This window comes from Ooceraea biroi, chromosome 4, assembly GCF_003672135.1.
Source record: "Ooceraea biroi isolate clonal line C1 chromosome 4, Obir_v5.4, whole genome shotgun sequence".
NCBI classification, from domain to species: domain Eukaryota; kingdom Metazoa; phylum Arthropoda; class Insecta; order Hymenoptera; family Formicidae; genus Ooceraea; species Ooceraea biroi.
This window is the reverse complement of record NC_039509.1, coordinates 2015831-2043805: the sequence shown is the minus strand read 5'-3', so window position 1 is coordinate 2043805 and position 27975 is coordinate 2015831. Positions and strand designations below refer to the sequence as shown.

Sequence of the window (27975 nt, the reverse complement as noted above, 5' to 3'; positions counted from 1 at the left end):
ATCAATTGATAAACGAGCGGAAAGAAAACGAATCCACTTGAAGGGGAGAAAGGGTGGGGAGCCGTGTTGAGTCTGCATTAATATAGACGTAATATTCATAGATCCGAGGATACAGCATGATTTTACAGTACCCGACAAAATCGGAAGGGAACAATCTCGTGGGCGATACTATTTTTTACAAATCCGCACCTATACAAATATTTCGTCTTCGTTTCGTTAGCTTCCTCGTAAAGAACACATCCGTTTCTCAGTGGCATTGTCAGTTATAAAATAATCAGAAAATCATGATAAGGATGCTACAAGTCTTACATATCGATAATGCAATGGAACTTGCGGTTGTTACAACGTAATAATCATGTATGTACGCGATAATCGGGATAAGCACCGTCTCGCGCACGTATGTATTCAGCGTTCTCTCTTCCTGAGTCGATCTTGTTTCTCCTCGTGTGTTCCTGCATGCAAAAATGACATCCAGCTTGCAGTGTATGTTCACGTGCAACTGTTCTATTACTATCTCTAATTCAATATTCCGCAATCGTCTCATAAATAATTCGTATATTCTACAGCAGTATTAAATATATGTTTACACACGCGCGCATGTAACATCGTCAGACAATACGCGAGCTGCCAATTCGATAAAAACGGTGGTTCGTCATTCTATTATCAATAGCAATCAGCAATTTTATTCCTCAACAATTCATTAAAACAACACGAACGTATAGTAAGCCGAATATGCACACGTAAACCTCACTATGCGCGTCATTGATGCCTTATCCTAATTTTATTACTGATTAACTTAATCTCAAAAATTCCAACGGCAGTTCTCCAACACTGTCAATCAGACAACGCACAACGCGACTGAACAATCGATTGCAACACACACGAGGGAAATTTTCCGTTTCTTCCAAGTCGTTCGCGTGCAACAAGATAATGCATGATAATTACACGGCCGCATTTTCACGGATACGCGCGCGATCACGAATGTATATCGATGCTCCGCTCTTCGTCGTCGATCGGCGAGCCGGGAGATGAGGGACGAGTGTACATCGATCTTGGTCCGATCTATTCGTACCAATTTACAAATATACAAAAATGAAAGGGAAACAAAAACCTCTCTCGAGCGATAACGGTCGTGTTGGGTTTTCGACGAGCCTCGAATTCCATCGCAAGCGCATATGCACAGCGATCGCTCTTTTCTCCGTGCAAAGATGTATCTATGGGGGGGAGGGAACGGAAAGGTGTGTATCATGTGTGTGTACCATCTACAAATGTCTTCGCGAAGACGAGAACTTTTTGCTCACAACCATACTTAACCAGCAGTCAGTCGTGTTATATTAAAAATTGTGACTTTGCGCGCGCGCTCTGAAAAATCGGCTAAAAAACTACGGGCTAAACGTCTCGCGCAACATGGTTGCAGCAGAATATTTATTATAATTACGCCAGCGCACGGGGCACCCCCGTGCGCCGGCAGGACAGTGATATAAATATCGGAGACTCTCTGCCTCGCGTGGACTTTTCGTTCGTTCGTTCGTTCGTTCGCTTGCTCGCTCGCTCGCACGCACGCACGCACGCACGTCTTCTCCTCACGATCATCGGGGATTAACATTTATGTGCCGCTCGCTATTGGATCGCGCGAATAAATTCTATGTACTCGCGAGGACGAACGCGCACGCGACAATCGCGGTCTTAGCGTCCTATGTACAGTGGTAGGGAGTACACGGTATTATACAACTTACGCGAAACTACGAATCCAGCTTCGAAAGCACCCTGAAGTAATGTTTCTTCCCGACTCGTTCTCTTTCCACGCACGCGGACCACGTGTACATATGCGTATGCGGGTACATTGTATTCACCCGCGACGTTATCAGGCATTCGTCAGATCACTCACTCTGCTGTCCGCTGATACAAATGTGGAACGACGTCTCGATTGTTTCAACGATTGCTTGCCACGGCGAACTTACAAAAAAAGGAACGATACGGCTCTCGGTGCGTCGGTAGTAGGAAGATACAGATAATGGGAGAGAAAGAGAGAGAGAGAGAAAAAAAAGAGGAAAATCCACAGAGAAAGAGAGAGAGAGAGAGAGTACAATCTAAATTCTGATCTCTAGTTTGTTTAAGCGCATCACTTTTCAAGACGTCCGACGGCGGGCTGTTTCTCTCCCTCTCTTCTTTCTTCCGTTCGTTTTATCGTGCGAGAGCACGTACGGCCAAGTAATACAATATGTCTCGGATACGCGACAGCTCCGTAAGTACATTGGGTTCCTGTCGTCGGACGCGCTTTTTTTGTCGGCTATTCGTAGGTGTTTCAACGTGGATACAACGTGGTGTACGGACGTATTACATCAACACGGTACGGCACGTCTGCATACGCCTATCTCGGGATGATGGTGCGAATTCGTCGACCAGACTAGCGTAAGAAATGTGGACCTTCGAACATAGCAACAGTTCTCTTCACGCTCGCTGCGTCCGCGCGAGTCTCCTCGTACAATCTGTCACTTTACCACGCTCCTGTAAAATAAAACAGACTTGTGTTTGACTGCGCGTTGAGGCAAAAAAATAAATTAACACTAAAGTGTAGATTTTCTTTGTGAAACTTTAACAAAAAATATAAGAAATCTTATTAAAATTTCTTAAAGTTTTGAAAACAGTTTTCAGAAAAAAATTGTAGATCTTAATACAGATTCCCTCTCTGTGTAAATTTTCTGATTAACTCTAGATATTTATAAACTGCATTTCGCAGAATATTACAATTTATAAAGGTTTTGTTTCTAACCAGATTTAGGTAACAGAGTGTGAAGAACCTTTAAAAACCTTTTTGTTAAATTTAAATGATAACACGCTATAATTTAATAATAATTCAAGTGTTTTCACTCACTTGTTTAATTGACGCTGAAAGAATCCTTGCGCGCTTTTCCATGTTCTTCAGGTTTTCGTCTCGGTTTATCTTCCGGTCGCTCAAGTGCTTCGTCGCAAGCCATTAGCAGGAAATCGCATGCGCCACTTCGTACGAGATCCTACAAATGCCTCACAATACAACGATCTCCTCCCCACATCAGAACAGGAGAGTAAAATGGTAATTATACATAGTTCGTTACAGTGACTCTTTACGTTATTGCGTATTACACCATAATACTCGATAATTTGTCTCTCATTGCGCTTTCGATTTGAACCAATTTGCCTCCAATCGAAATCACGTATGTATATGTCCGCTTCTTTTCATCGTTAATTCCGACGACGTGGGTCCTCAATCTCCTCAAGAACATCAAAATAGAATCGCAGGCATACCATTAGCTTTCCTCCTTCATCTCTCGTCGTGTCCTCTTAACAATCACTTCGAGAACACGTATGGACCAAGAAAACGAGAACCGTCCTCGAAAGTCGCACTCTCCACGCAGGTGAATTCGTATTGAAAGAAACGTTCTTCTCTTCTTCCGGGTTTTTCCTTCTCCTTTAACTGATACACACTGGTGAATGGAACACGAATCGACTGCAGTGTCACGTAATTTCAAGTTGCTCTTCGCAAATTTTTTTATATACATGCTACTAAACTTTCATTATATATGCTATAGAGTTCTACAGACAGAAAAACCTTACTTCATCGATATGTTATGTAAAATGTTATCATTTCAATTGTTCTCGTCGCGACAAATCACTCTCTCGCATGATAATTTCACTTTGGAAGGCATGAAACCGAAACCTTTGATATTGCTTTGGAGAAATGCGACTCTAAGAGTGCGTGGACTTTCTGCGCGACTTGCAGGTCGCGCGTATCTAAAGTTAATCACGAGTACGCGAGTGGATGGAAAATCATCGAGCGGCTCGTATAGCAAACGTGTAGCTGTGATAGCTGTCGTGATCGTGACGAGGAGACATTCGCGAAGAGGTACTTTATGTTTTGCCCGAGGAACGAATGTTAATCATAGCGGAGCCTTAATGTATCAGTCGCAATCTTTATAGCGATGATAGAATCGTCGTACGTCTATGATTCACGTGTAGAAAAATGATAGGCAGTGTGTACGTCAAAGAAAAAGCATTCGCATATACTGTTAGCATTGCCGGGTATAGTTTAGTCACGAGAACGATTCAACATTATCTCGACAATGTCTATCAACAACGTTAATACTACTACTTCTTCGATATCTCTTACAATGCACAAGCTGTAATTAAGATTAAGAGAATTCCTTTACAGAATTGTACAGAACAGTGTTCGTATCATCTATTACCAACGTTTTAATATATCAGGATCACCGATATATTTTGTATCCTCCAAATAGTGGCGGAATCAGACTCGAAATCGAACGTAAGAAAAAATCAGAAGTGCCATTTTTCACTTTCTACAACATCACGCGATCGCAGCAAGAGCGAAACGCGAAGGTTTACTCGCGAATACTCGACCGATTCCTGGTCCCGTCCCGGGGACGATCGAACTTTCAGTTTCATGCCTTTCACGTAATTACAATCGGACTTCGCGATAACCGAAATCTCGATCACGAGAAACGCGGGGGATACACTACGCTCATTTATCCTGTGGGACTCTGTGAGTACAATGAGATCTGTGATAGCTTCAATTCGTTATAATTCAGTATATATATGCGATCGCACAACGAGTCGCCGACGCGGCGCGCGCATCTATCGCAAACACGGCGTATTAAAAGACGCCCTCGTGGTACAAGAAGAGAGTCGTAGGCACAAACAAGTTCTCTCAACATCGGTACGTCAATTCCTTCTTGCTCCTACGTAATGCGGATGTGATCCGGTCGGTTCACCGGCACCGAACCGTCCTGGCCGACGTCCGTTATCAGTCAACAGCCACGTGTCAATATGTTGATAATATCGACATCAATAACAAGGTAAATCGATAAACGAGCTTTAGACAATGAGAAGGATGATGACGACTACAGCTAACGACGATGACGATGACGACAGTGATGACGATGAAGATAATGACGATGAGAACGTTCAACGTAATAATATAATTAGTAATAATAATAATAATGAAATAAAATAAAATAAAATAATAATGAATAATTGCTATATAATAATAGTAACCGTAGTACTAGCAGTAGTAATAGTAGCAGTAGCAAGTAGTAATAGTAATAGTGGTAGTGGGTAGCAACAAGATGAAATGTAATCATGACAATAATAGTAATAATAATAGTACGAGGTCACTTTTCTTGGCTAAACGAGAGGATTTATTCAGTAAGTAGGTAAGTGGATTCGCCAATGTCTTCACTCCTATCAGTAGCTCGAGGCCACGAGGAATATTCATCAGCTTGTTCACGATAGTATAGGGAAGGGGAAAGCCTATGCCGAATCAGACGAAATTGCAAGACGTATATCAGAATCACGCATCTAAAAAGATGGATATTGATGGCCAGAGATATATTTCTCCAGTTGACACGTTAATTTAGCGAAAAATTTCACCCCAAGCGGCAGTCTGATCACCGAGGAAGATCACTAGTTTATCGAGAGACGAGAAGTCAATCAACGTCTCGTTGCATGAAAATACAAAAATTTTGAGCATTCCATTATTCTGCATTTCATGAATTTTCACGTTGCAGTATTATCCGTCACGAGAAAAAAAAAAGAGAAAAAATACAGAGAAAAATGCATTTTGTATTTCGATCCACGCAATAAAACGATAAACTTCAGGATCAGGAACTAGCGATCAAATTTCCGCCGAGAAAAATGCAATTCCACTGCGTCTTGTCGCAGAATAATACATCGCTGGTACCAGTCGTTTTCTCCACCTGTTCAGACGTATATTCTGTATATTCTCATACATATACAGCATATAAAAGAATTAAAGAAACAGATCGATAAAGTGGGCCCGGCAGCTCCCACGAGTTCGACAACGGTTTGCTATCAATGTATCAAGTCTTTGCGAAAATCTAGAGTAAGCGCTTGTCAATCGGCCGCACGAGTAGACGCTTTCATCACAAGACGCAGACGTAGCTAAAACGATTCCTGATTGCAACGAGGTATAAGATTATCGCGGAATTCCGATATCGACATCACGGCGAGAAACAGAGGGAGTCGAATCGTCGTCAGCGAGTCCGCCTATTTATCAGAAAAGATCAGCTCGATTGGCCAAAGGAAAAGCGGCTTCATTCTCCCGATCTCGATAGAGTTGGTAAGGGTCGCGCGACCCGTTCCGAGCAAATGATTACAGCGACGAATGGCTGCGTGATGATGGTGTGACGGTGATGGTGGTTCATCAGTTCGACAGTGGTGGCGGAGTCGGTGTCGGCGTCATCGTGACGGTGGTGTGCAACACCGAGTCCCGGGACGCGGATCGGCTGCCGACGCGTAACAGGGTGACGGCCTCTCGCTCAGGATCGCCGCTATCATCTACTCCCCCTGCTCCGCCGGGTTTGCCTGTCCTCGACGTTGCAGCAACGGCGGCGCCGCCGCGTGTCCCGGTGGTTCCCTCAGGCTCAGCACTATTACCCGCGCACTGCACCGCCCCCCCGAGACCAAAGGTAACGGACAGTCATTTCTGCCTTCCACTTTTCTTCTTCTTGCGCTTGAAGAAGCAACAGCATCTGGAAATGAAGCAAACACTAATAGGACTTAGAGTCGTCCCCTTGGCAGTGTCTCTCGTTGGTTAACACCGAGCATGCAGCAATGGGGCAAACAGTCGCATTCCGCGCACGACGCGCGATATAAAAGGCAGAGAGAGACAGAGAAAGAGAGAGAAAGGAATCTGTTCAAGTTTATAAGATAAAAATATTTTATCCGTTTGTGTATTCACTTTTAATTTAATTCTATATGCTATATAATTTTGCGATTATCTCATGCGGTGTTGTCAACCTCCTTTAAGAGTCATTCTGATAGAAAATGAAGAGAAGAATAATGGTAAAATGAACAAGTGTATGTGTATGTGTGAAGTCAACGATTTATTATATCTGAGAATGTCACAGCTTGATGTATAGAAACGAAAAGGGATGAACGAGAGAAAAATTAGAATAATGTATACATTTAATTATAGTTGGGCCAGATATGGACAAGTACATCATTCCGGCAATGTTAGTGCAATGCAGCTGAGAAGACCGTGTGCAATTTGTCTCTAGTTTGGATTGTCTAAATTATACATGGATAAATCAATATGACTGGTGGAATATTCTGTGCGATATAACACATTAATGTAATATAACGATTGACAGTCTTTAATATTAAATGATATAATGACAAATAATATAATGATATAATAAAAATGTTTAGTACAACAAAAAACGCTCATTTTATTTTGCAGCGAATTATAATTGAATTGTAATCCCAGTCACATTATTGGATTCATTCTAGTCTGTACTATTAAAGTGTACAAAAATTATAAACGAGATACATTCAACAAAGTGAGAAAACGGAAATATTGTAAATCATATTGCGCAATTGAATAATATTTCTAATGCAAAAATCTAATATAAATGTGTTTCATTATAAACATATTCGTTTCATCATGATTGTATATTTTGATACTGTTCATGGCACTGATTACGTTCTAATCTAATAATATACAATTTCTACAAGAATAAATCTCAGACAATATGTTTAACGAATATTGTATCTCCTTTTTATATTACGAAGGAAAAAATCTTGAATCGGCCACTTGTATTGATGTAACAAACCTAATTCGGGAATGGGGGTAGGGTGGGTGCTAGAAATGTATGCTTGTAAAGATCGGAACAACAATTTTCCACATCGAGGACAATGCTTCCGTTTTAGTCGTGTTATTTTTCTGAAAATAATACCACATGCGTTTTAAATCGAATGCTTCAGCGTTTTATAAAACGATATAAGTTTATTAATTTAATTCTAACTTTGACGCTTTGGGGTTTATACTTTCTCGCGTTGAATGATAATTGTTTCGATAATATTCGAGAATACTGTACATGTAAGTATGACAGATGCATGCATAGGCATTCACGAAATCTATTAGACAACTGCACTTTCATTCCTTTCACGAATTTATCATCTCTTGGAGTAACAGAGATAGAGTAACAGAGACAAATCATAGTGATAAAACAAAACTACTGCTACTAACTTGGTTTCGTCGATCATGTCCACTTCCTGAGGCGCTGTAATTGGCGTATTTGAGTGCCCAGCGGTTGGATCATCATTAGCTAGTTCTCCGTTAGTCGAAGACACCACCTGTATACATAATGCAACGTTATTCAAAGATCAATAGAAAAAAAAATAATTAAATGGGCATTTTACATTGAGGGAATTTACGTATCTATACAGACTTTTATTTCTCAACACATTGGACGTGAATATCGGAAATCGTTTCTGCTCTACTTGGATTTGGAAAAAGAGAGAACTACGAATGTAAGACGTATATAGAGAAAAATCAATTTAACCACAACAATCTACTTGCAGATTGCACAGAGGATCAAATAAATCTTACAAAAATCTGACAAAAAGGAATAAGAATTTACCATAAAAAGCAAAAATAGATATATCTAGGAGGACTACTAGTGGGATTAATAAAGCAATACTCTAAACAAAGTAAGAAGCGCAAGTAATGATCTGATCTTCCTAAAAAGTCATACGGTTTGTACATGATGACGATGACACTTTTGTTAAATTGCAAGTGCAGGGAGGACAAGTGATCGTAGTAATACCGGATTAGTATTTCATGTCCAATCAAAGAAAGAAGGTAAGTCTCGATCAATCGACACAAAGACAACATGCCGCAACAAGTCAAATTGCGCAGACTTCTAACTGACCATAATCCAGTGGTGCTTTGTCTAGAAATAGAGCGAACGGTTTAACTCCTGGTAGACTGGAGACATTGTACGTAACGCTGACGTTATGAGAGCGAGAGACAAGGAATGTGACGGTAAGGGAGAGACGGTGAATGCCATTATCGATGTAATTAATCGATGTAACATCGGTATACCTCTCGATTTACATAAAGAAATATCTATCTTCTAATTATCAAGATTGAATTATCTCGTAGAAGTAGAACAGTCCGCAAGATGAAAATAAGAAATTATAGATTTGATACTGTTTCAGTGCCATATCACTAAACGTTATGAGATTTCTTCCGTTTAAGTGAATCGGCTGTACGTAAGAAATAAAAAGATGCAAAAAAAAGTCGAGAAAGAAGAGAAGCGTCTGGCAAATTAAAAGACGAAATGACGTGTGAGAGAAAAAGAGAGAGAGAGATAAAGAGAATGGAAGATGGAAGAAAGATGCGCAGCTAAACTCACCTGTACAGAACCGTGCCTGTCAGCAGGTGTCAATGTACCACCGGCTCCTGATTGCTTCACAGTATCTGGCCACGTGGTTCCCACCCCTTTACCGCCCCCACCTCCCACCCCTCCACCTGCCACATCCTGAAGGAATAAGCATGACAATTTTCGCAGTTGCGTCGCGCTCAACAATATTCCGCGAGTGAATTCGAAAAGTGACAGAAAAGAATGTTGGGAAAATATTTAGGAGAGAAATCTCTTCTAGTGATAATCGATGATGATAAACCTTGACGTGTGTAATGACGATGATTAACATGATAGATCTAATCCGATATTAATTTCTATATCGGGGATAATGAGACATGGATCGCCGTTCGACGATAATGAATTGAAAGCAACTGTCTCTACCCTGTGCTTTTAAATGTTTCTTATGCATTTCATTCAGATAAACTACATGGAAATTGGAAATTCTGTCTCTAGCTTGTTACAAGCAAAGGGCTGCAAAGACATACTAAGCAATCATATCAAGAGAATTGCTTCTTCGTGCATTGCTATTGCAGGTGCATCATACATCGTTGTTGCAATTTATGATATCGACATTTAATTGCTTCGATACTGTTAGCAAGAGGACTTATCATTCCCGTCAATCTGTTTACCGATATATATTGAACAATATTTTCGTATCGGTTACCGATTGCGAGGCGCGAGTTCGTCGAGTTCGCGGAGTTCGCTCCACCGTCATTAAACTTCGCGCGACCTTGTTTCACGAGCGGGGAGACATTAATAACGGCGCATTATACAACGCGACTGCGGGTATCTCCTTGCCGGCTGTATAGCATCGTCTCCGCTGATAAGATAAAGCATGCACGAAGAAGCAGATTCATTCAGCGTAACCCAAAGAAGTGGCTTACATATTGGCCTTGTAACTCGAGGCGAATTTCATCCATCATGAGAACTACATCCTCCTCAAAATCATCGTACTCCTACAAAGTGATGTCGTGATTCGCTCACAGAGAAATGGCATGATACTGTCGTGTCTTTTCCGCGTAACTCCCCGTGTTCTCGCATGTTCTTGGCGCGATTTCGTACGATTCGAATTGGGAACTACCGCTAGAATCACTTTCGGAAAATTTATTCGTTCAGTTTTGTTCTTTCTCTTCCCGGCGAGTCGAACGATCTGAATCAAGGCCGTCGTTAAAATTCTGTCTTTCATCCTTTCGCTAATGAGGCGTATCCATGCGGTTAACTTGAATAACAAATAAATAGGCTACACACGTCCATGCTTGGGAACAAAAGAAGAAGAAAAAAAAGAAGAGATATAGAGGGAACGCGGGGAATACCTTATATGCGGCGGGATGCCGATCACGATTTGGCGATACGACGATCTCCTGGCCGGTCTGAAGGGACCCGATGGGCGTGGACTGAAATAAAAGAGAAAACGTTTGCTTCACATATGTATATATATTAGGGCTCGCTATTATACGTTTAAACGGAAACACGTTTACACGTATAATTAGCATATCCGTTCATTAGAAACGTTTTCCCGAATATATGTGTTTTAAGGTATTATACGTATAAACGGAAAACGTTTACACGTATATTAAACGTTTATCTGTTTATAATCGCGCCTTACGTATAAACATTTTTCTACAAGTAAACATTTTTCTCCACTTCTTATTTTTAATTTCATTGGCTCGTCATTGGCTTGTCATTGACGTTACACCAAGTCGACGACGACGACGACGTTGCACCACGTCGACGACGACGACGACGGTGACGACGTTGTACCACGTCGACGACGACGACGACGTTACACCACGTCGACGACGACGATGTTGCACCACGTCGACGACAACGATGTTGCACCACCTCGACGACGACGACGTTACACCACGAAGATAACACAAGTTGAAATTGGTTGCATGTAGTCGATTACCGCATAATTTCAAGTTATTGACCTTCGAAGACTACTTCACATCTTCGAAGCTTCAATCCTTAATTCGTATAATAAACGTATAATAATCGTATAATAAACGTTTAAACGTTTACCCACAAGTAAACGTTTTTCTGCAAATAAGTGTAAACGGATAAACGTTTAACGTTTACACGTATATTCGATAAACAAAATAAAATCAGAGCCCTAATATGCATGTACGTATCCGAACGAAAGTCGGTAGTGAGAGCCGTTAATGTACGCTTCTACGTGTTTCACTGTGTATACGGGTACATACTTGGAAAGTGCGGACAAACAGAGAAACTTATTGACGGACACTGCACTTTAATTTACGCTCAACAACACGGGACCTGTGACATCATAATGCCTCGGATTCCTATTTAGGTAAAGCCACATCAGCCGTGAGAGAGTAACGCGTCGTTAAGATATCGTAAAGCTTCGTCATTCGTGAGACTACGCTAAAAAGGATTACACACGGCCACGTTGTAAAGTACTGTCATACTGTAGGAAGCTCGATTACTTGGCCGCGATTATCCGTCGACAGCTACTCGACATGCCGTCACCAACCTTATCGGATTTGGTTTTGCCGAAGTGCGAGGGTGCCATCGTCCGTAACGCTCTCAGATGCTCGAAGTTGGATGGCTAGAGAGAGTGCATTGAGAGAGCAGGCAGCATGCAAACGTTAAAAATCAGATGTGAGTCTGCTCGCTGATGTCGCGTCTCTCTTTGGGTCTGTTGGGACGTTGACGCGGACGACTTACTTACCGCGGAACAGTCGACGGTCTTCGGCAGATAAATCTTCGATTGAAATTTCGGAGAATCGTTATCGCGAGAATTTAATAATTTTCAATTAAAAAAAAAATGTACGGACATAATTCGAAATGAAGAAAACAATCGCCGGGATAAAGAAACGATACTTTGCCGTTAAGCGTCTCGTTCGAACATAACATTATCATCGTAAAAAGTGAAATCGTTCCTGCGATATCTGCTTTAAAGATCGGAGTAACATTTTAATGAGAGAACGCGGTGGCGAGATTTTCTAATTACATAAAACCACTCAAGCAAGATCAAAGTTACCGATCCATTTTCCTGTATTGGAGCGACAGCGGTTATTGCTGTCGTTCAGCAACATAATAAAAGTTAACATTAGCGCACGTTGACGTCCTTGGCTTTCCCGATTGCGGAATAAAAGCAAACATGACAAACATCCGCCGTGGCTTTTGCAATGCGCCTTTTGCATAACGTGCATAAAAACAAAGTGGATCAAAATTCGTGATACGGCGGGACACGCACCATCGGCTTGCCGGTCCAGTCAAACTCGCCGTCGTTGACGAAGCCCCGTTTCTCGTACAGGTCGTTGAAGATTTTCCTCAAGTACTCGTAGTCCGGCGTCTCGAAGAAGTCTAGCCTGCGTACGTAACGCAGATACGTGGCCATCTCCTCGGGATGGCCGTCGCAGAGCACCTCGATCGGCGTCGCTCGTTTCGTATCACCGATCTTCTGGTAGCGCTCCTTCAGTGTGTCGGCCTTCAGTCCTTGCCATGGCAGGCTGCCGCGCAGGAAGTACATGAACATGTGACCCAACGCCTCTAAGTCGTCCCTTCTGCTCTGCTCTGTTCATCACAAGATGATAGTGCACGTTTTACATGTGTTATATCTTTCGACCGTGAAAATTTTTATTGAGCGTCGCATGCTCGCGCGACACATCGAGAAATTATAAAATCGAAACTAAAGTGAAAATAAAATTGAAACTAAAATTGAATTAAAATTGAAAAATTATAAGATTAAAATGAAGAAGTGTTAGAAAAATGAAATCTTATACACGCGGCCTATTTAATCCTCAGTAAATACTCGAATTTTATAAAATTTTTGTATCATGAGCAACTGCAAGAGAAATTGATAAAAATCTAAAGGTTTGTATAATTTTTTTAAATTTATAATTATAATATCAGAATCATGTTACTTTATGTCCAAAGAACTAGTAGCTACTGAGGGTTAAATCATTTCTTTGCAAGCCACCGCAGGAAAAGTACAGGGCGTGCGGTGATGTGTCATGTAGCGCGCGCGCACACACACACACACACACACACGTGTACATGGTAAAACAAAAGTAAACGACTGTTACCTTTGCCAAGATGCGTGTTAATGCTCATATAACGCGCCGTGCCGGTGAGACTCTTGTGTTCCCGATACGGTATATGCTTATTTGTCTCCAGGTCTATGTACTCTTTGGCTAGTCCAAAATCGATTATGTGAATGATCTTTTCCCGCTTGGATCGTCCTATCAGAAAATTTTCCGGCTTGATGTCGCGGTATATCAAATGCCGACTATGAACGTATTCTATCCTATGGAGCTGTTGGAAGAAATCAATATTTGTACATTATCAATCAATCTTATTTGCTTAACAGAATTATAGATAATCATTTTCGAGCAACGCGATGAAATTTTCTTATCGCGATCTGTTTACTTTACATTAACGCTTAATCTATTTGATCATTTTATGCTGGCGTATGCCTCATGAAACTTTAAATGAGCGTCTCTGCATGAAAGAGAAAACTTCATAACAACAGGTGACTGCAATTATCGACAACCTTTGGGATCCGAGTTATAGTTTTAAAAATTCATTTCGTAAGCGCGCTGTTTAAAACTTAATTATCAAGTCCATATTATCGACAGTGAGACTTACGAGCTGTGTGGCAATGTTGAGAACGGTCTTGAGGGAGAACCTCCTCCCGCAGGCGTCGAAGAGGTCTTCGAGGCTCGGTCCGAGGAGCTCCATCACTAGAGCGTTGTACTTCCCGCATGGGCCAAAGTAGTACACCTCCGGTATACCCTCTGTGCATTATGAATTACATCGATTGACAGAAACAAATCACACGTTCGAAACATACGGTTCCATTAATGAAAAATCAGCTTGACAGACCCAAAGAATGATCATTAAAAAATAATAGTGAAAGACAAAGCAGCCCGCACGTCAAATGTGATAAGTTTATTTCTTTGAGCGTGATGTACACGTGGTGTACATTTCCGATACCATCACGATTCGTGACGCTAATTGTGTTCAGTGTTTTAGCATGCAGAAATTACATACGCGATTGTTCCGCACGAGACTTACCAAGCTAACTCGGATTGTGCAAAAATCGAAGTGAATTAAGTAATGTCGTGTCATGTGAAATTGTGCAGAGCTGGCGCGGGTAGATTATTTCTCGCAACGTCACCGGCAAAGGGTGGTAACAACGGCAGTGAAATGTCGAGAACGTTTCTTTGAGCATTATCGATTTATCCCTCAGTGTCGTCGAATTAATGACACACCTCCATCACTTTTCTTTATAGGCGTCGCTAATAAATCACGTAGTATATTTTAACTCGCGCTCGATTTATCTGAGTATTTGTTTTGATACGATCTCTAATCTCGCTTTAAATGTACCCATGAATCCTCATCTCTGATTCTTTTAACTCATAATTACATTACGTAGGAGAGATATTCAATGTGAAAGTAAAACTTACCATGTGTACCTAATAATTTGTAAAACCTATATTCTAAATGTAGCTGTGGTGCCTTTGACTTCATTGGTTCCTGCAACGATAAACAAGAAGGACAGCCAATCAGAAAGGATCAATTCGTTTCCTCATTTTCTCAGTTACGCAAATTGCAACTTTGTTTTTACTCACCATTTTAATTGCTACGTGCTCGTTATTGTACAGGTTCTTTCCTGCAAAAGAAAAATCTCTATAAGTGGTTATGTATAAATAGATCATTTTAGTAGTAGAACAATTATAACCGGGAATAAATTACTGGACAATTTTTGTGCGTGAAGTCGAGCCGTTAAAGCAAGAGCTCTTAAAAAAAGCACTCTAGCGTGATCTCCTTTCTAAAAGTAGCCGATTCAGTTCGCGTACAATTGCACGTTGTACCGCCTGCGTAATATTCCTGCATGGATATTAATACGTCTCGATGACAATATGATTGTGCGGTAATTAAATGTCGTGCAATGGCTTGCCATCTGATTGCAGTCAATGTGAGCAAATTAGATCATGATCGCGCTGCGGTACATGCGGTCATTGTGGAATATTATGGTCATTAAACGGTGGTACAAACTTATCGGGGATGTTCTATTTAACATAACTGCGCGTGCAACAATTGGCTCGATAATTTACACTGTTTTGCGACGCGCAAATCGAATCGACAGAAACGTGTTTTACTTAAACTATCACAGCAAGGTATAACATGTTTGTTTCTTTCTCTCTCAAATCCAGTTACGAGAAATCAAATAATATTTCTACTTCTTGCACACGTGAAAAATTGAATATAACTCTGCGAGTCTTATAATCTGCGCATGACTTATGGAGAAATGTCAGAACGGCCGGTTCCACCGGACGCTACAGAAGCCGGCTAAGGCAGAAAATTCAATTTTGCTGGAGTTCAATTTTGTCTGCAGAGGCTTCATCACGTTGCGAATCTAATAAATGAAATGCGTGCGCGCCAAGTAGCTTTTCTATTTTTCCAAATAAAACAAATGTTGCACGTTGCACATCGTGCACGTTGCATTGATTTATTTAATCTTTCGGATCTCTCGATCTCGGGACTTGAGAGAAACTTCACTCAAAATTACCGGCGCGTAAGAGCCCAATGTTTTTTTCATAAATACGAGCAAACGTGTGGCTTCGCGCTCGCGAAGTTGATCATTCATTCGAGCAACGCTCGACAGCTGTAAACTGACGGGGAATAATATCACGCGTCGTTGACGCCGCTTGATGTTCGCGTAAAGAAAAATCAAGCACACTCGTCGTTCGCTCGTCGTTCGAAAGCACATTCCTGCGGCCACTTGTGCCCGGCTACCTACGAAGACATAAAGGATGCGGGCCGGAACGCAGGAACGAACGAATAAGCGAGCGGGCGAGCGACCGAGCGAGCGAATGAACAAACGAAACTCTTCGCCAGAAGTGAAGGTCAATGACTCGCGTGCGCGCATTCTACAATTAGCGGTTCGATACTTTTGCGGTAATTAGCGCGACGCTGCGCTTCTTCGGTTCCTTTTCGGTTGCGCACTTGTCGAAGAGCGCGCCGCCGATTATTTCGGATAAAGGTACGGCCACGCCCTTATACGTAGGATCAGACCAGCTGTGGCTTGGCCGACCCTGCGACCGCGAACGACCCTGGCTTCTTCCTCGACAGGAAGGATGACTATTGGATACCGACGATATCGCGAGGACGTCAATATTGCTCAACCGCTGGGCCATCACGCTCTTTGCAATCTTTTTCCTAAAGTTATTATATTTTTCCACTTGAAATATATTGTCCGCATCAAAGCATCGCTCGCCATTTGTAGAGAGAGAGAAAGAAATGTGATCGATATGTCGATGTGATATAAATGGTAATAAGTTGATTCGAAATGTCGAGTCTACGTGTCTTCGTCGTGTCTCTCTGAATGATCTCTCTCAGCCTCTCGCAGTTTGGATTGTCGTGCAGTGGAAGCTTGCAGTTTGCAATTCTACATATATATCGTTACGTAAACTCCGCCGTATTTTGCTCGGCGAACGGCGATAACTTCGCCAAACGCAGACATTAAAGAGATAACGCTGTTATTTAATCGGTCTTGAGAGTATTATTATGTTTTCCACGAAAATCTTTTTCACAGCTGTTACGTCCTTATCATAAAAATATTACCTCAAGAACGTCGTCATGAGAAAACGAATAAATCATGCGCCTCACTGCGAGACAGCATACGTGTCAATAATAATACCAAAGCGCCGATAAATCAAGAAAGAAACGGAGAAATAAAGAAAGAAAAGAAATCGTAACCGCAATGACGTGGAGTAACGATCGCATTTTTGTGCGACGTGTTCAAGATGTTACTCAACACTGCGTGTTAAGGGTACGATCGATTGAACCTGCCTGGTAAAGCGCCACCGAGAAAGAGAGAGAGGATTCTTCTCTTTTATCGAGTACGTCCACTCTTCGTGGATATAACCAGTCTTACCGGTGCGAAAACGGGTGCCGTGGCACACAGCCGGCGAGCACGAGCAAAAATCACCACGACAGAGCGTGGAAAACTATCAACTTGACAACACACGCGAATCCGTACGAAGGTGTGCAGCAACGTGAAGACTTACTGGACAAAGAGCACCGAGATCAGATGGAATCGCCACAAGGTTTCCAAGATTCTACGAGCTTACTCTTTGAAGATCGAGATGTGACAATTTTTTGTTAGTCAGAATAACTCCAATGTGTAAATAAATAGTTGCGAAGCACGGTTGGAGACGCTCTCAAGAAAGCAAAAAATTGATTCGGAGAATTTTAATTTCATTTTAATTTAATTTTATTAAATTATTTTTATTTTATTTATCCTTTCAGAGAGACATACATATATTATATATGCAGAAATATATGTGCAGTCTTCAACGATTTCTAGATTTCTTTTTATTTTTGATGACAAAAAGATTCGCTCGTGCATTTTCTTCTCTCTTTTATCTCTCTTTTTCTCGTTTGCCTTAAGTTAAAGCCCTGCAGAAACGCTTTCTACCAGCACTGTTACGGTGCCTAATGGAAAATCCCTGGCCTGATCCCTTTCCGCTTGTCTTTCTTTCGTCCGTTCTCTTCCATCATTTTCCTCTCTCTCGCTCACTTAGCAGATGATTAACGCACGAGCACGTGGAGACAATGAGAGAGAGAAAGAGGATACTGAAAGGATTCGGATAGCCATGCAAAGGGAGTGTTCACGCCACGGCGCACAAATATACGCACGCACGTGTGTATTTCCCTTTGCACGGCTTCGCGAGGGTGTATCTTCGCACATACACACACATTCATGGAGATGTGTGTGCACGTGTGTGGAGGATCAACCCTTTCGTTACTCTGCATCCACTGACAAGACATAATCTCGAAGGAAACCTAACGCCTGTGAAGTATCTTACACACATTTATATTAGTATATTTATTTAACTTAATTAACTTACAATAAAGTTTTGAAAAGCAAATTGAGGGAATAATAGTGAAGGGAAATTCGAGGAAGCGATCATCAGCTCTTGAATTACTAAAGTAAATTGGCTGGCAATTTCGTCTGAATGTAAGCATCTCTCAATTATCTATTCGTGGTATCTGAAATTCAACGTAGACATCCTTCTGCTATTGCGGTTTTCTGTCGTGGGTCGTGTACTGAAAATAATTCGCCACAGGGGCGCCATGATTTCCAGTTACGTATCTGGCTCCGGCATATAATCAACGTGCCGTGCTACATTGAAAAAAATTATCGCGCTAAGCTGTTACTCGCGACGATTTATCAAGCGGCAATACGGCACAAGTCGCGTAAAGTACAAGTACAAGTACTTGGTTTCAAGTACGATACAACGAAGAGTTGTTTCGCTGAATCCGTGCCGAACATCATCAGTCGATCACGCATCTCGGGATAAATCAGAATCGTTATGACGCGAGATCAGATCACACGCACTGCAACCACTTACACATCGATGTGTCTCATTTTAAGTTTGACTTTGAGTGAGCTTGGCACGAATCCATCGGAATGAATTCTCGTCTGATCGCATATTCGCTATAATCGTCGTGCTTTTGAACCGTCGCGACGCGTGGCCGTCGTATTAATTGAAGTAGTTTAATATAATATTAAAGAATAGAATCTCTCTCTCTCTCTTGGAAGTTTATAATTCCGAAGATTCAAGAACCTCCAGTTTTTCACGTGTAATATAAAATGATTATTTTACTGATAATTCTCCTCACGATTTTATGATATCAGCAGAATGAAATGGACATAATGAAATAAGGATTTAAATCTTTAAGTGCGTAACTGCGAAGTAATTCCGCCTCTCTATGATATAAAGTCGCTTCGTTTTCCCGGTCGTTTCGAAGTTACTCGTTCTATTATTACGATGCTCCGACTTATAACTTCGGTTACGGTAATATTCACCGTCGCACATTTTGGGAAGGATCGATATCGCGCGACGATCAAACCAGCGGATTATACGTAATGCTGCGACATAAAATACCAATCGTTATTCCTGCTTCCAAGAAGCAGACGAAACGGTGTAAGAGTCATCTTATTTTTCCGCCTTTCAGATATCTATATATTTTATTCACAAAAATATTGACGCGACGTGTTAGTCATAGCAGTTGTGGGCGCACCTATAAAAATAAATTATCCCTCATTATAAGTCGATTAAGAAAGACTTGTCGTCCAGGATAATCGATATCGCGCGATTCTGCAAGTCACACGCGTGCTATCAGAGACTGATAGCGCACGGTTTCCGCGAAGGTAATCGGTACTGAACTGTGCATCGTCTCATCGTAGCAACGCGTTTTAAACTGACGCATGTCGCTAATAAAATAATCTCATATTAGATTATTAACTAAGTAATCTGAGTCGCATTCAAATAGCGATGAGTCAAACTAAACACACACTTACGACTGCACAACATATAGCTTGTGTATTAATTTTATAATAGAATAGAAAATCTTCAGAAAACAAAACCAAAATTCTACAAAACATCGCTGTAATATTTCTGTCGTTTAATTTAAATGTAATCTGGATTATTATAAATAATTAATGACTTAATATTATTATATTAATATTGCTCATATTACCGTCACGTACATGAATCTTTTTACGATATTATTACGCTCGCAGGTATTAATTCTTGCACAGTGCGTTCTCCGCGCGTTCTGAAGAGACCATTTCCAGACGGACGGAAGGATGTACGACTGAGAAAGCGCAAGGATCATTTCGAAAGTGTGGCAGGCCTTGAGGATCCCTCAGCAAGCCGATGTATGTCTCGCCGACCGTTACTAGGGGCAGCTGTTCGCCGTGTTCGTGTGAAATGCCGCAAACCGGCAGCGTTCGGCGTTGCGAGCGTTGCGAGAGAGAAATGGTATAAAGCAGGTAACGACGGTTCCCGAGGGCACCAAGGTAGGCAACGGAAAAACATTCAGCGAAGTGAACGAGCGGAAGCGAGAGAGGAGAGGGCTGCAGGTGTTGTGAATGATATGTCGTGAACTGCAAGAAGAACAGGCGTAATTCGATGTGTCGTTCGTGTGTTGATGCCAAAAGCTATCGAGCCCCGCTAAAGATGTAAATTGTCGCTCGAACTGAACGCACTTCGAATGCTTCAATGTTTACATCGCAAAGGTGTAAAGATAGAAATATTATTTTAAGGATGCTATTACTACGAGGTGCTTCTCAGAATATGTTACAGAGAGCGTCAAAGTAGATTACAATTCGCTATAAATATGTATATGGTTAAAGTGAAATTGTACGTATATGATACAATTGTAAATTAATATCAACTCATCTTGTGGTTAAACTTAAAAATGCAAAATTTCAGGAATTGCTAATGATACTCTTAATTAAAATTTCGTCTGATGATGAAAAGGATCTGATCCAAACTGATCAACTAACAACGTATCCCTGTTTTCCTGCCTCGCGTATTTCTCGATACATCCCGATACCGCCTGGTAACTGTTTCATTGGATTAATTTGGAAGAGCCAATAATACTGATTACGACAATGCCTGCGGCGAATGTAGGGCGCCCTATTTATTAACGCGGAAGTTCGGCAGTGATTTAAGAACTCTGCGCTGCAATTTCCGATGACCCGCAAAGCCGAGGACCGGCGTATGAGAGGGCTATTTTTAAATCACTTGTAACGATAACGAGGGTTTAACACATGCGTGTGGAGGAATGTCGAAGGTGTGCGGAAGAACGCTACGAGATAGAGAAAAGGGGAAACTGCAGATCGATAAAACCGGTCGCCGTGGTTCGTGGCGTGATTAGAACGCCATTATGTGGTGGATGCAAATGGAAAAGTTTATCAGCTGAGATTGCGGCGTGTTAGACTAATCTACCGAATTTCTAATGCGAAGCACAGGTATCAAGACATTCAGTATCATCGCCTGATTAATCGCACGAACAAATATAGTCTCAAGATAAATCGTAATAAAAACAAGTCGTTTTGGTGTTGAAAATGCTGAGCGATCACAGCGAAAGAGAAGAGAGACGAGCACTTTGTGCGATTTATTAACGGAACTGTTTTATTTACAACTTGCTCTATCGTATTATAGAGACTATGGTTGCACACAGAAATTGAGATTCCATCTCGTCGCATCGGGATTAAAAAAGCAGAAGTTTAAAAAATGATGACCCAGTGCAGGAAATATATTTGATATATCAAACTTGGTATTTTCATTCAAGCAACGTCAACAGTAATATGGGACGATATCCCGCATTCGCGTCGCAAAGCTTTCGACTTCATCCTCGTGAATGCTACGATCTCCTTCTTTTTCGTCGCCTCATATCGCCAAGAATACAGGATGTCCCACTTTTACCGCATTACTCTTAATAGCAGATTCTTTAGCTAATTTAGAATCGATTCTTCGATAGTGAATGTGTCGAGAAAGTTAATTATTTATCACACTTTTCCAGTATTATTTATTGTATCTTCCTAATTAAGCTTTAAATAAAAACTGTTGAAATTAAATCAAGAATACAAATCATATCTGTGTCTCGTTCTTTTCTAGAAATTTAAAGTTCCTAGTCATCAATCATTTCAAATCATAATCTTATCGCACTTTCATCGCAGTGAAACTTGGCTCCGAATTCGACAAAGGATTGTTAAAACATATTGCTGTAAGAGTCAAGTAACTGCTATGAACTCCATATTTGCCGAAGAATCTATCATTAGAAAATAACGTGACAGAAGTGGAACGGCCTGTATATCGCACCGTGCAATAGCATTCGCCCCATTTCCACCCTCGCGTAAGTCAGCCAGGGACGAAGGAGAATAAGGGGGGTGTAATTAGCACTCAGACGCCCACCTTGCTTCGTACATTAACGGGAAATACCGCGTTCCTGGTTCTAGGCGAATTCAATTTTCGCCATCGTTTTCGGATGAAATTAAAGGAAGAATAAGAAATTTTCTGGTGAAATATATTTGCACTTCGATTCGATTTTCTCTTTCGTAGTCTCATTAAATGTTAATCATAATGGCAAAGTTTTGACTTGAATTTGAAAAAGTTTAGCTTTTTATTCTCATATCTCCGATAATAAGAATCTCGTTGCCGAAATCAATGTTCAAATATCAATCTTTTAAGTCCAAAGTAAGCGAAAAGTCTTGGCAATCTTTCTCGATAAAGATACGAAAAAATTTATTATTAGGAGAGAAGTTAATTGCCAATTAACCGGCGCTAAAGTTACAGCTGAATTCATACATTATATTATACACATGTATTTTGAATTATATAAATTTAAAAAAAGCGAGTCTCGAGAATTTCCTGCGCTAGGGATACTCATTACTTTGCAATCTGCATTCTCATGGAAGAAAATAAATATCCTCTCTTTCCACAGCAAAAATTTCGATATACTCCACGATATGTCCTGCGCATCCAAACGCACCGTAGTGAAACTAAGTTCGATGGCGATGAATAAAAAAAAGATGCACGCTATCGACCTAGATATATCGTCGAGTGTGAAAAGCGCGCGTCCTGCGCACGGGACGAGCGATTAATTAAGAATTGATCGCAAATTAGCTGACGCTCTGCCGCGCGCAGTTCTCGGATCGAGCGTGGCGCGGTTCACAAAATTCATGACATGGAGAAGAATCTTACGATAAAAGATCACCATTAGAAAACCCCCATGTCCGGAAAGTCTCATGGCATCTACGATGGAATCTCTTTGATTTCACCATACAGAACGAGTGCTTTCGCTTGTACGTTCCGCCAGGAGCATCTGTCTCGCGTTTGCTCGTGCGACCGCGTCGCTGTCCGATTCAAATGCGAGGAAGGAAGCGACCGCGACGAGGAGCGCGCAACAGGTCCGATGATATGCCCTATGATACGGAGCGCGCGCGTGCACGAGAGAGAGACAGCAAGACAGAGATGGCAAGAGAGTAATGTAGGGCAGCACCGCAAAGGCGGGCGGTTGGCCTAGGCGCAATTTCGAAAATATTAAATCGGGCCGCTCGGTTGCCAGGCCGGAGTTGCCGGCGAAACGATGGCGATGGCGCGATCGACCGTCGTGGTAGACATAGGCTTAGACACGTAGGTGTGAATGTAGGTCAGGGTACCAGCACGTGCGGCAGAGCCAGACCGATCCGCATCCGCAACGCGCGTTGCACCGGGGAAGAATATACCGGGAGTGATAAGGGAATACCGATAAATATCGACGCATCAACGGCGGCATCCATTCCATAGAGCGGCTCTCGGGTAGTTTTAGTCTTAACGTCGTTCACCTGGGACGCTGCTCGGGACGCTTAACGAAGGCCATCTCGGAGGCTATTTCGGCTGCAATGTGCCGGAAATGAGGGTTAATGGACTGCTTCGTGGACGAGGCATGCCGTCATCGGGAAGTAATGTAATGCTCGTTCCCGGGAACGTGCCTCGAAGCCGCGTCTCGATATCGACACGTCGCATTAAACATCAGCTGGTCAGCAGCTGCGCGAATCGTGTGTCGCATGTAGATGATGTCCCAGAACTATCGACGCTCCTTTCGTTTACGGATTCTCCTCGGCCGATCTGGAATCGGTGTCTCCTCCGGTGGAACACGTGAAAGCTCCGATCGATTGCGAGCTATAAATAAAGACGTAACGAGTTTGAGGAACACGGGTTCTGGAGCTGAAACGCGTAAAGCTCAGGCTTATGCGTTACGTTAAGGTTTCATAGTGAGAAATTTTATTGATCTTTGGATTAATCTTGGTTCTCTGACAATATCTAATTTTTCGCAAACTCTATACTGTCGCTCAAGCGAGACTGACGGTGAGTTAGTCGAAGAGCTTCGAGATGGTACATTTCTGTATACGAACCGATCAAAGCTGGAATTCTAGACGCACGCATTTTAGGCCTTGGGCTAAAGAGGCCATCGGCATCGAGAAGACCTCTCGCTATTATAGACCCTTCTGCTTCGTCTGTGTGCGAACGTTCATAGCAATCAGTTTCTCTTTCGCTGACGGAACGAGGACGCACAAAAACGACTGGCTTCTCATCATTGCTCTCGCTCACAGCCATTGTTACGAACAATGTTGCGAGACCAATCAATATTTTAGGATTATCGTCCATATGTTTCCGGTATTCTCGATGAATGAATCTTCAATAAATCTTGTACAATTTTCATGTTTCATTCCCTCTGCAAACGAGATATCGACTTTCACGTATAGGCAGGTATTCCTGAACTTCGTCACGGATGTAAGCAGGCACGGCTCTGATAAGTATTTTACGCTCCTAAGGACAACGTCAGAGCGCGATGAATCGATCTACGTATGTACGTAAATCCGTTGCGGCATTTCTCTTGCGAATGCGTCATGCAGCATTCGTGTCGGGAAAATTCACGTCAAACGTGACTAACCCAGACAATTAGAATCGATCGCAAGCAATACTGAAATTCCGCGAGTTTCCGTCAACTCTGGGAAAGTCGCTAACAAGTCTCTCCTATCAAGATACACGCGACGTGTATCTTGAACGGCTTCGGATAGGCAACACCGGTTGGTGAACAAACACGAAAAAAACCGTGGGATACGGGGAGGTAATATCCGTTCCGAATTTGGAGACAATTTGTCGACCGAGCGAACTTAAAACGACCATTAACGCGCTCTTCGGCTTCATCAGGAAACGTAGAAAGTTGTCGCGACGACTACCTGGCGCAACGGTATCGCCGGATCAATCCGCGTGGGCAAAAGACATCAGTCATTGCCAAGCGGCAATATAATTCACGAGGCGGCGAATGCACTTGCAACCGGCGCGAATGCGCCGCGGCGAGGTACACATTCATTGCGCTCGACAATGCGATACATCGCGATATATATCCTCCAGCACGGGCTGTGATACAATTTTTCTTCAGAGTCGTATCGGTGCGCCATGAAGAACGCAACCAAGCGAATTCCCAAGAATTTCTTTACAGAAATTCACGTCCCTGCGTGTGTTTCGCTCTTTAGATATTTAATTATGAACTCGTTAATTGCGAGGTCGTGCTGCGGATCGTAGATCGTGTCAGATTTTTCGATTGTCATTTACGTAGCACACTGTCGTGCACGTAATTCCTTTGCAGTTTCAAAATGCTGAATAGTTGTCGGATATTCTGGCGGAATTGCCGATACCACGTCAATAGTGTAGCATTTCGCTATTATTGATTCGCACAGCGCTGTACCGTTGATTTATGAAGGAGTATATATTGACTAGAATAATTGGGTTTCGCTCGATGCAGACATCCACGCGTTCGCTATGCTAACGCAATAAAGTAAATCGATAAAGATGCTTATTAGAGGCTTTCTTAATTCCCACATTACCGTTACCGGTCGACTTCCGCAACAGCAAACATGTTTACAATACTGCCATTCGCATGTTAATTAATCCTGACAATTCCAAACTGTGTGATTTCGTTGATTCTTTAACCTTGCGAAGCTATTCACGATCCTCGAAATTCAACCAATTTCCACTCCTTCACTATACATCCAAACTATTCAAACGGACATCTATCTCTAAACAAATATCTATAAAATATAATATCACAAGAAACAGATCGATTGGAACCTTAAGAAGAATTTAATCTAGCCGAGTCCCAACGCTGAGTTGAACCAAGTCAAACACACAGATACTGAAGCAGGGTTGAAAGGGCGTTGCACGAGGCGCGACGAGTTCGTTTCACTCGGCAGCGCAAGCAGCAAGCGAACGGTCCGTCCTGAGTCATCCGGAGAGCGGTCGTGCCATGTCCCATCGTGTTGAAGCGAGTTGGAGCAGACAGGTTGCTACGTGCCCTCGAATCTCCGGACGCGTGCAGACGTTCGTGTTGCTATGTCGTCACGTGAGCCTGCATTTCGTCACTGCTACAGCGTCGGAATAGCCGTGTGGAATTCTCATTTCAATGGCACGACCGAGAATAGTCTGCGTATTCGACGACTCGTAAACGATGAGCTCAACAAAGGATGAGTTCAGTTGAATTCGTAACACCCTGTATACGGTCATGCGGTAAAGAAGACGCAAACCGGCGATGAACGCGGGACAGCGAATCGCGGGAATCTATAAATCGATAGAGGCTTTATTAATATTTTTTATACGACGTAAGTTTTGATAAAAATATACGCGAGTTCACGATTGGCGCGATGACTGAGGGCCTTCCCGAAGATTGATTGAGGATCGAATAATTATCACAGCGGAGTGCCAGAGCTGTGTCGTGAACAGCAACCGCGCGAATTTGAGAGCCAGCTGGACGCCCGGTGGGAATCAGCTGGTCCGTAAATATACAGAAATTATGTTCAGAATACTGTTAGCGGATATCGAGCTTTGTTGCAGACCGAAATTTCCCAAATAATTCTGCGTAGGTAGAACAGGATGAGATGCAAACGAGAAAAGGATGATCGATCAGAGCAACCTGAAGCGGAATAATATTTTCTGATGCAACGCTTGCTTTTCGAGAGGATGAACTTTGAGATTTATTTTAGAAAGGATATTTCTTATGGAACTTGCGTAAAATTCGTGTATCAGAAAACTTTATTCCGGTATGTATTTTGCATCTTACGATTTGCATTGATCGACGAGAAAGGATTATGTCTACATCACGATTGTATCCGCTCGGATATGCTTTTCCTGAACGGAAAGAGCCATCGACGGGGAAAAAGGAATCGGAGGTACGCTCTTCTCCTGGACGAGTCGATCAATTTTTGCCGGACGTGACCGTGAGAACGTAACGGGGCGAATACGACCCCTTCAGGTAGGACCGGAAGATCGATCCTTACGTGTGTACGCCACTCTGTGTGGCCTACGGTTTGGAATTTCGTATTTCCTGTCCTCGAACACGTATCGTGGTTCCGGCTGCCGTGCGGAAAGATTGCTGCGTACGAAAAGCGGAGAGAGTCTTATCATACGTTTAGATCGACATTTAGGCAGAACGAATCGCCGTCATATTTTCACCTGCATATACAGGGCGTCCATTTTTATCATCTGATATTTCAATCCCTCGAAAGCGATCGGATTAACGTATCACGCAGACTGTAAAATAACAGTATCTGGGGAAAAAACATTGACGCTTCAATTAACATTTGCATAAAGCAATTATCTCTCTCCCTTCCTCTCCCCGTGTAAAAAAATTTATAGGGTCCTAAGTAGGACCCGATTAATTTTCCTCAATATTAATATGGCCCTAGAATGGTATGTAACAAATATTTTTTCGGGACCTTATAAGGAAATAATAAAAAATATAATATCGGGCCACGATGTGGCAATGATAGGGCATCCCTTTTTAGGACATCCCTATTTATTCCTTATAGGGGCCTTTACTTTCATATTAGGCCCTAACAATTTTCTGCACGGGTCGTTTTCCAAACTTTATGCAATGAAAATTGGCTCTCGAAAAGAGGCGTCGTGCGGTATTTATCGTCAAAGGATCTGTTAATTATCGTCAACTATGTGCACAAATTAATGGATTGTTGGCGTACATCGATCGCACGTGGTTTACGTGTGTGCGGTCTTCCCTCTGTGCAGCTTGGAAAAATCCGAGGTCACGATCGGGCTTTCGGGGAAATCGGGTCACCAAGGTACACGATTCCGAGCTGCTACTATCCCGGAGCAATGTAGCAGCAGCCCGGAAAGCAATTTGCCGACGGATTTTAACCGGATTCGTATTCGGTGCGCGCGACGAGTCAATTGCCCCCCTGTCCCCGTGCCCTGTTCACGGTAAACGCATTTACGACCCTCCGGCGAGTGAGACAAGACAAGCACGAGGTAGGCGATAAACTGATAACGCGTGCATAACGATATTAACGACATACGCGTGTCTCTCATAGCGCCCCGGCAGTTGGCCAAACCAATGAAGAGTTCCGATTCATCTCGATGTCGAG

The 27975-nt window shown here is 42.3% G+C and overlaps 1 protein-coding gene and 1 long non-coding RNA gene across 9 annotated transcripts in view; one reads left to right on the top strand and one right to left on the bottom strand.

Moving 5' to 3' along the window:
• Positions 1–540: 540 nt before the first annotated feature.
• LOC105283824 (casein kinase I) overlaps positions 541–27975 on the bottom strand; it is a 32475-nt gene continuing 5040 nt past the window's right edge. Inside the window, exons 2-12 of one of the 8 annotated variants that reach the window (XM_011346891.2) lie at positions 14825–14865; positions 14660–14729; positions 13839–13987; positions 13277–13505; positions 12445–12764; positions 10538–10618; positions 9216–9341; positions 8730–8750; positions 8045–8151; positions 2876–6563; positions 541–2508 (exon numbers count right to left, since the gene is read on the bottom strand). In XM_011346891.2, the coding sequence (XP_011345193.1) occupies positions 6494–6563; positions 8045–8151; positions 8730–8750; positions 9216–9341; positions 10538–10618; positions 12445–12764; positions 13277–13505; positions 13839–13987; positions 14660–14729; positions 14825–14865 (1214 nt within the window). In that variant the 3' untranslated portion in view covers positions 541–2508; positions 2876–6493. Of the gene's footprint in view, positions 2509–2875; positions 6564–7224; positions 7739–8044; positions 8152–8729; positions 8751–9215; positions 9342–10537; positions 10619–11718; positions 11794–12444; positions 12765–13276; positions 13506–13838; positions 13988–14659; positions 14730–14824; positions 14866–27975 lie in introns of those variants that run through there. The other 7 variants (XM_011346892.2, XM_011346893.2, XM_026968982.1 and 4 more) reach the window with 7 other exon arrangements.
• Positions 6349–7554, top strand: LOC105283825. Its single transcript, XR_894753.2, has 2 exons — positions 6349–6482; positions 6992–7554. It is a non-coding gene; the product is annotated as an uncharacterized LOC105283825 (long non-coding RNA).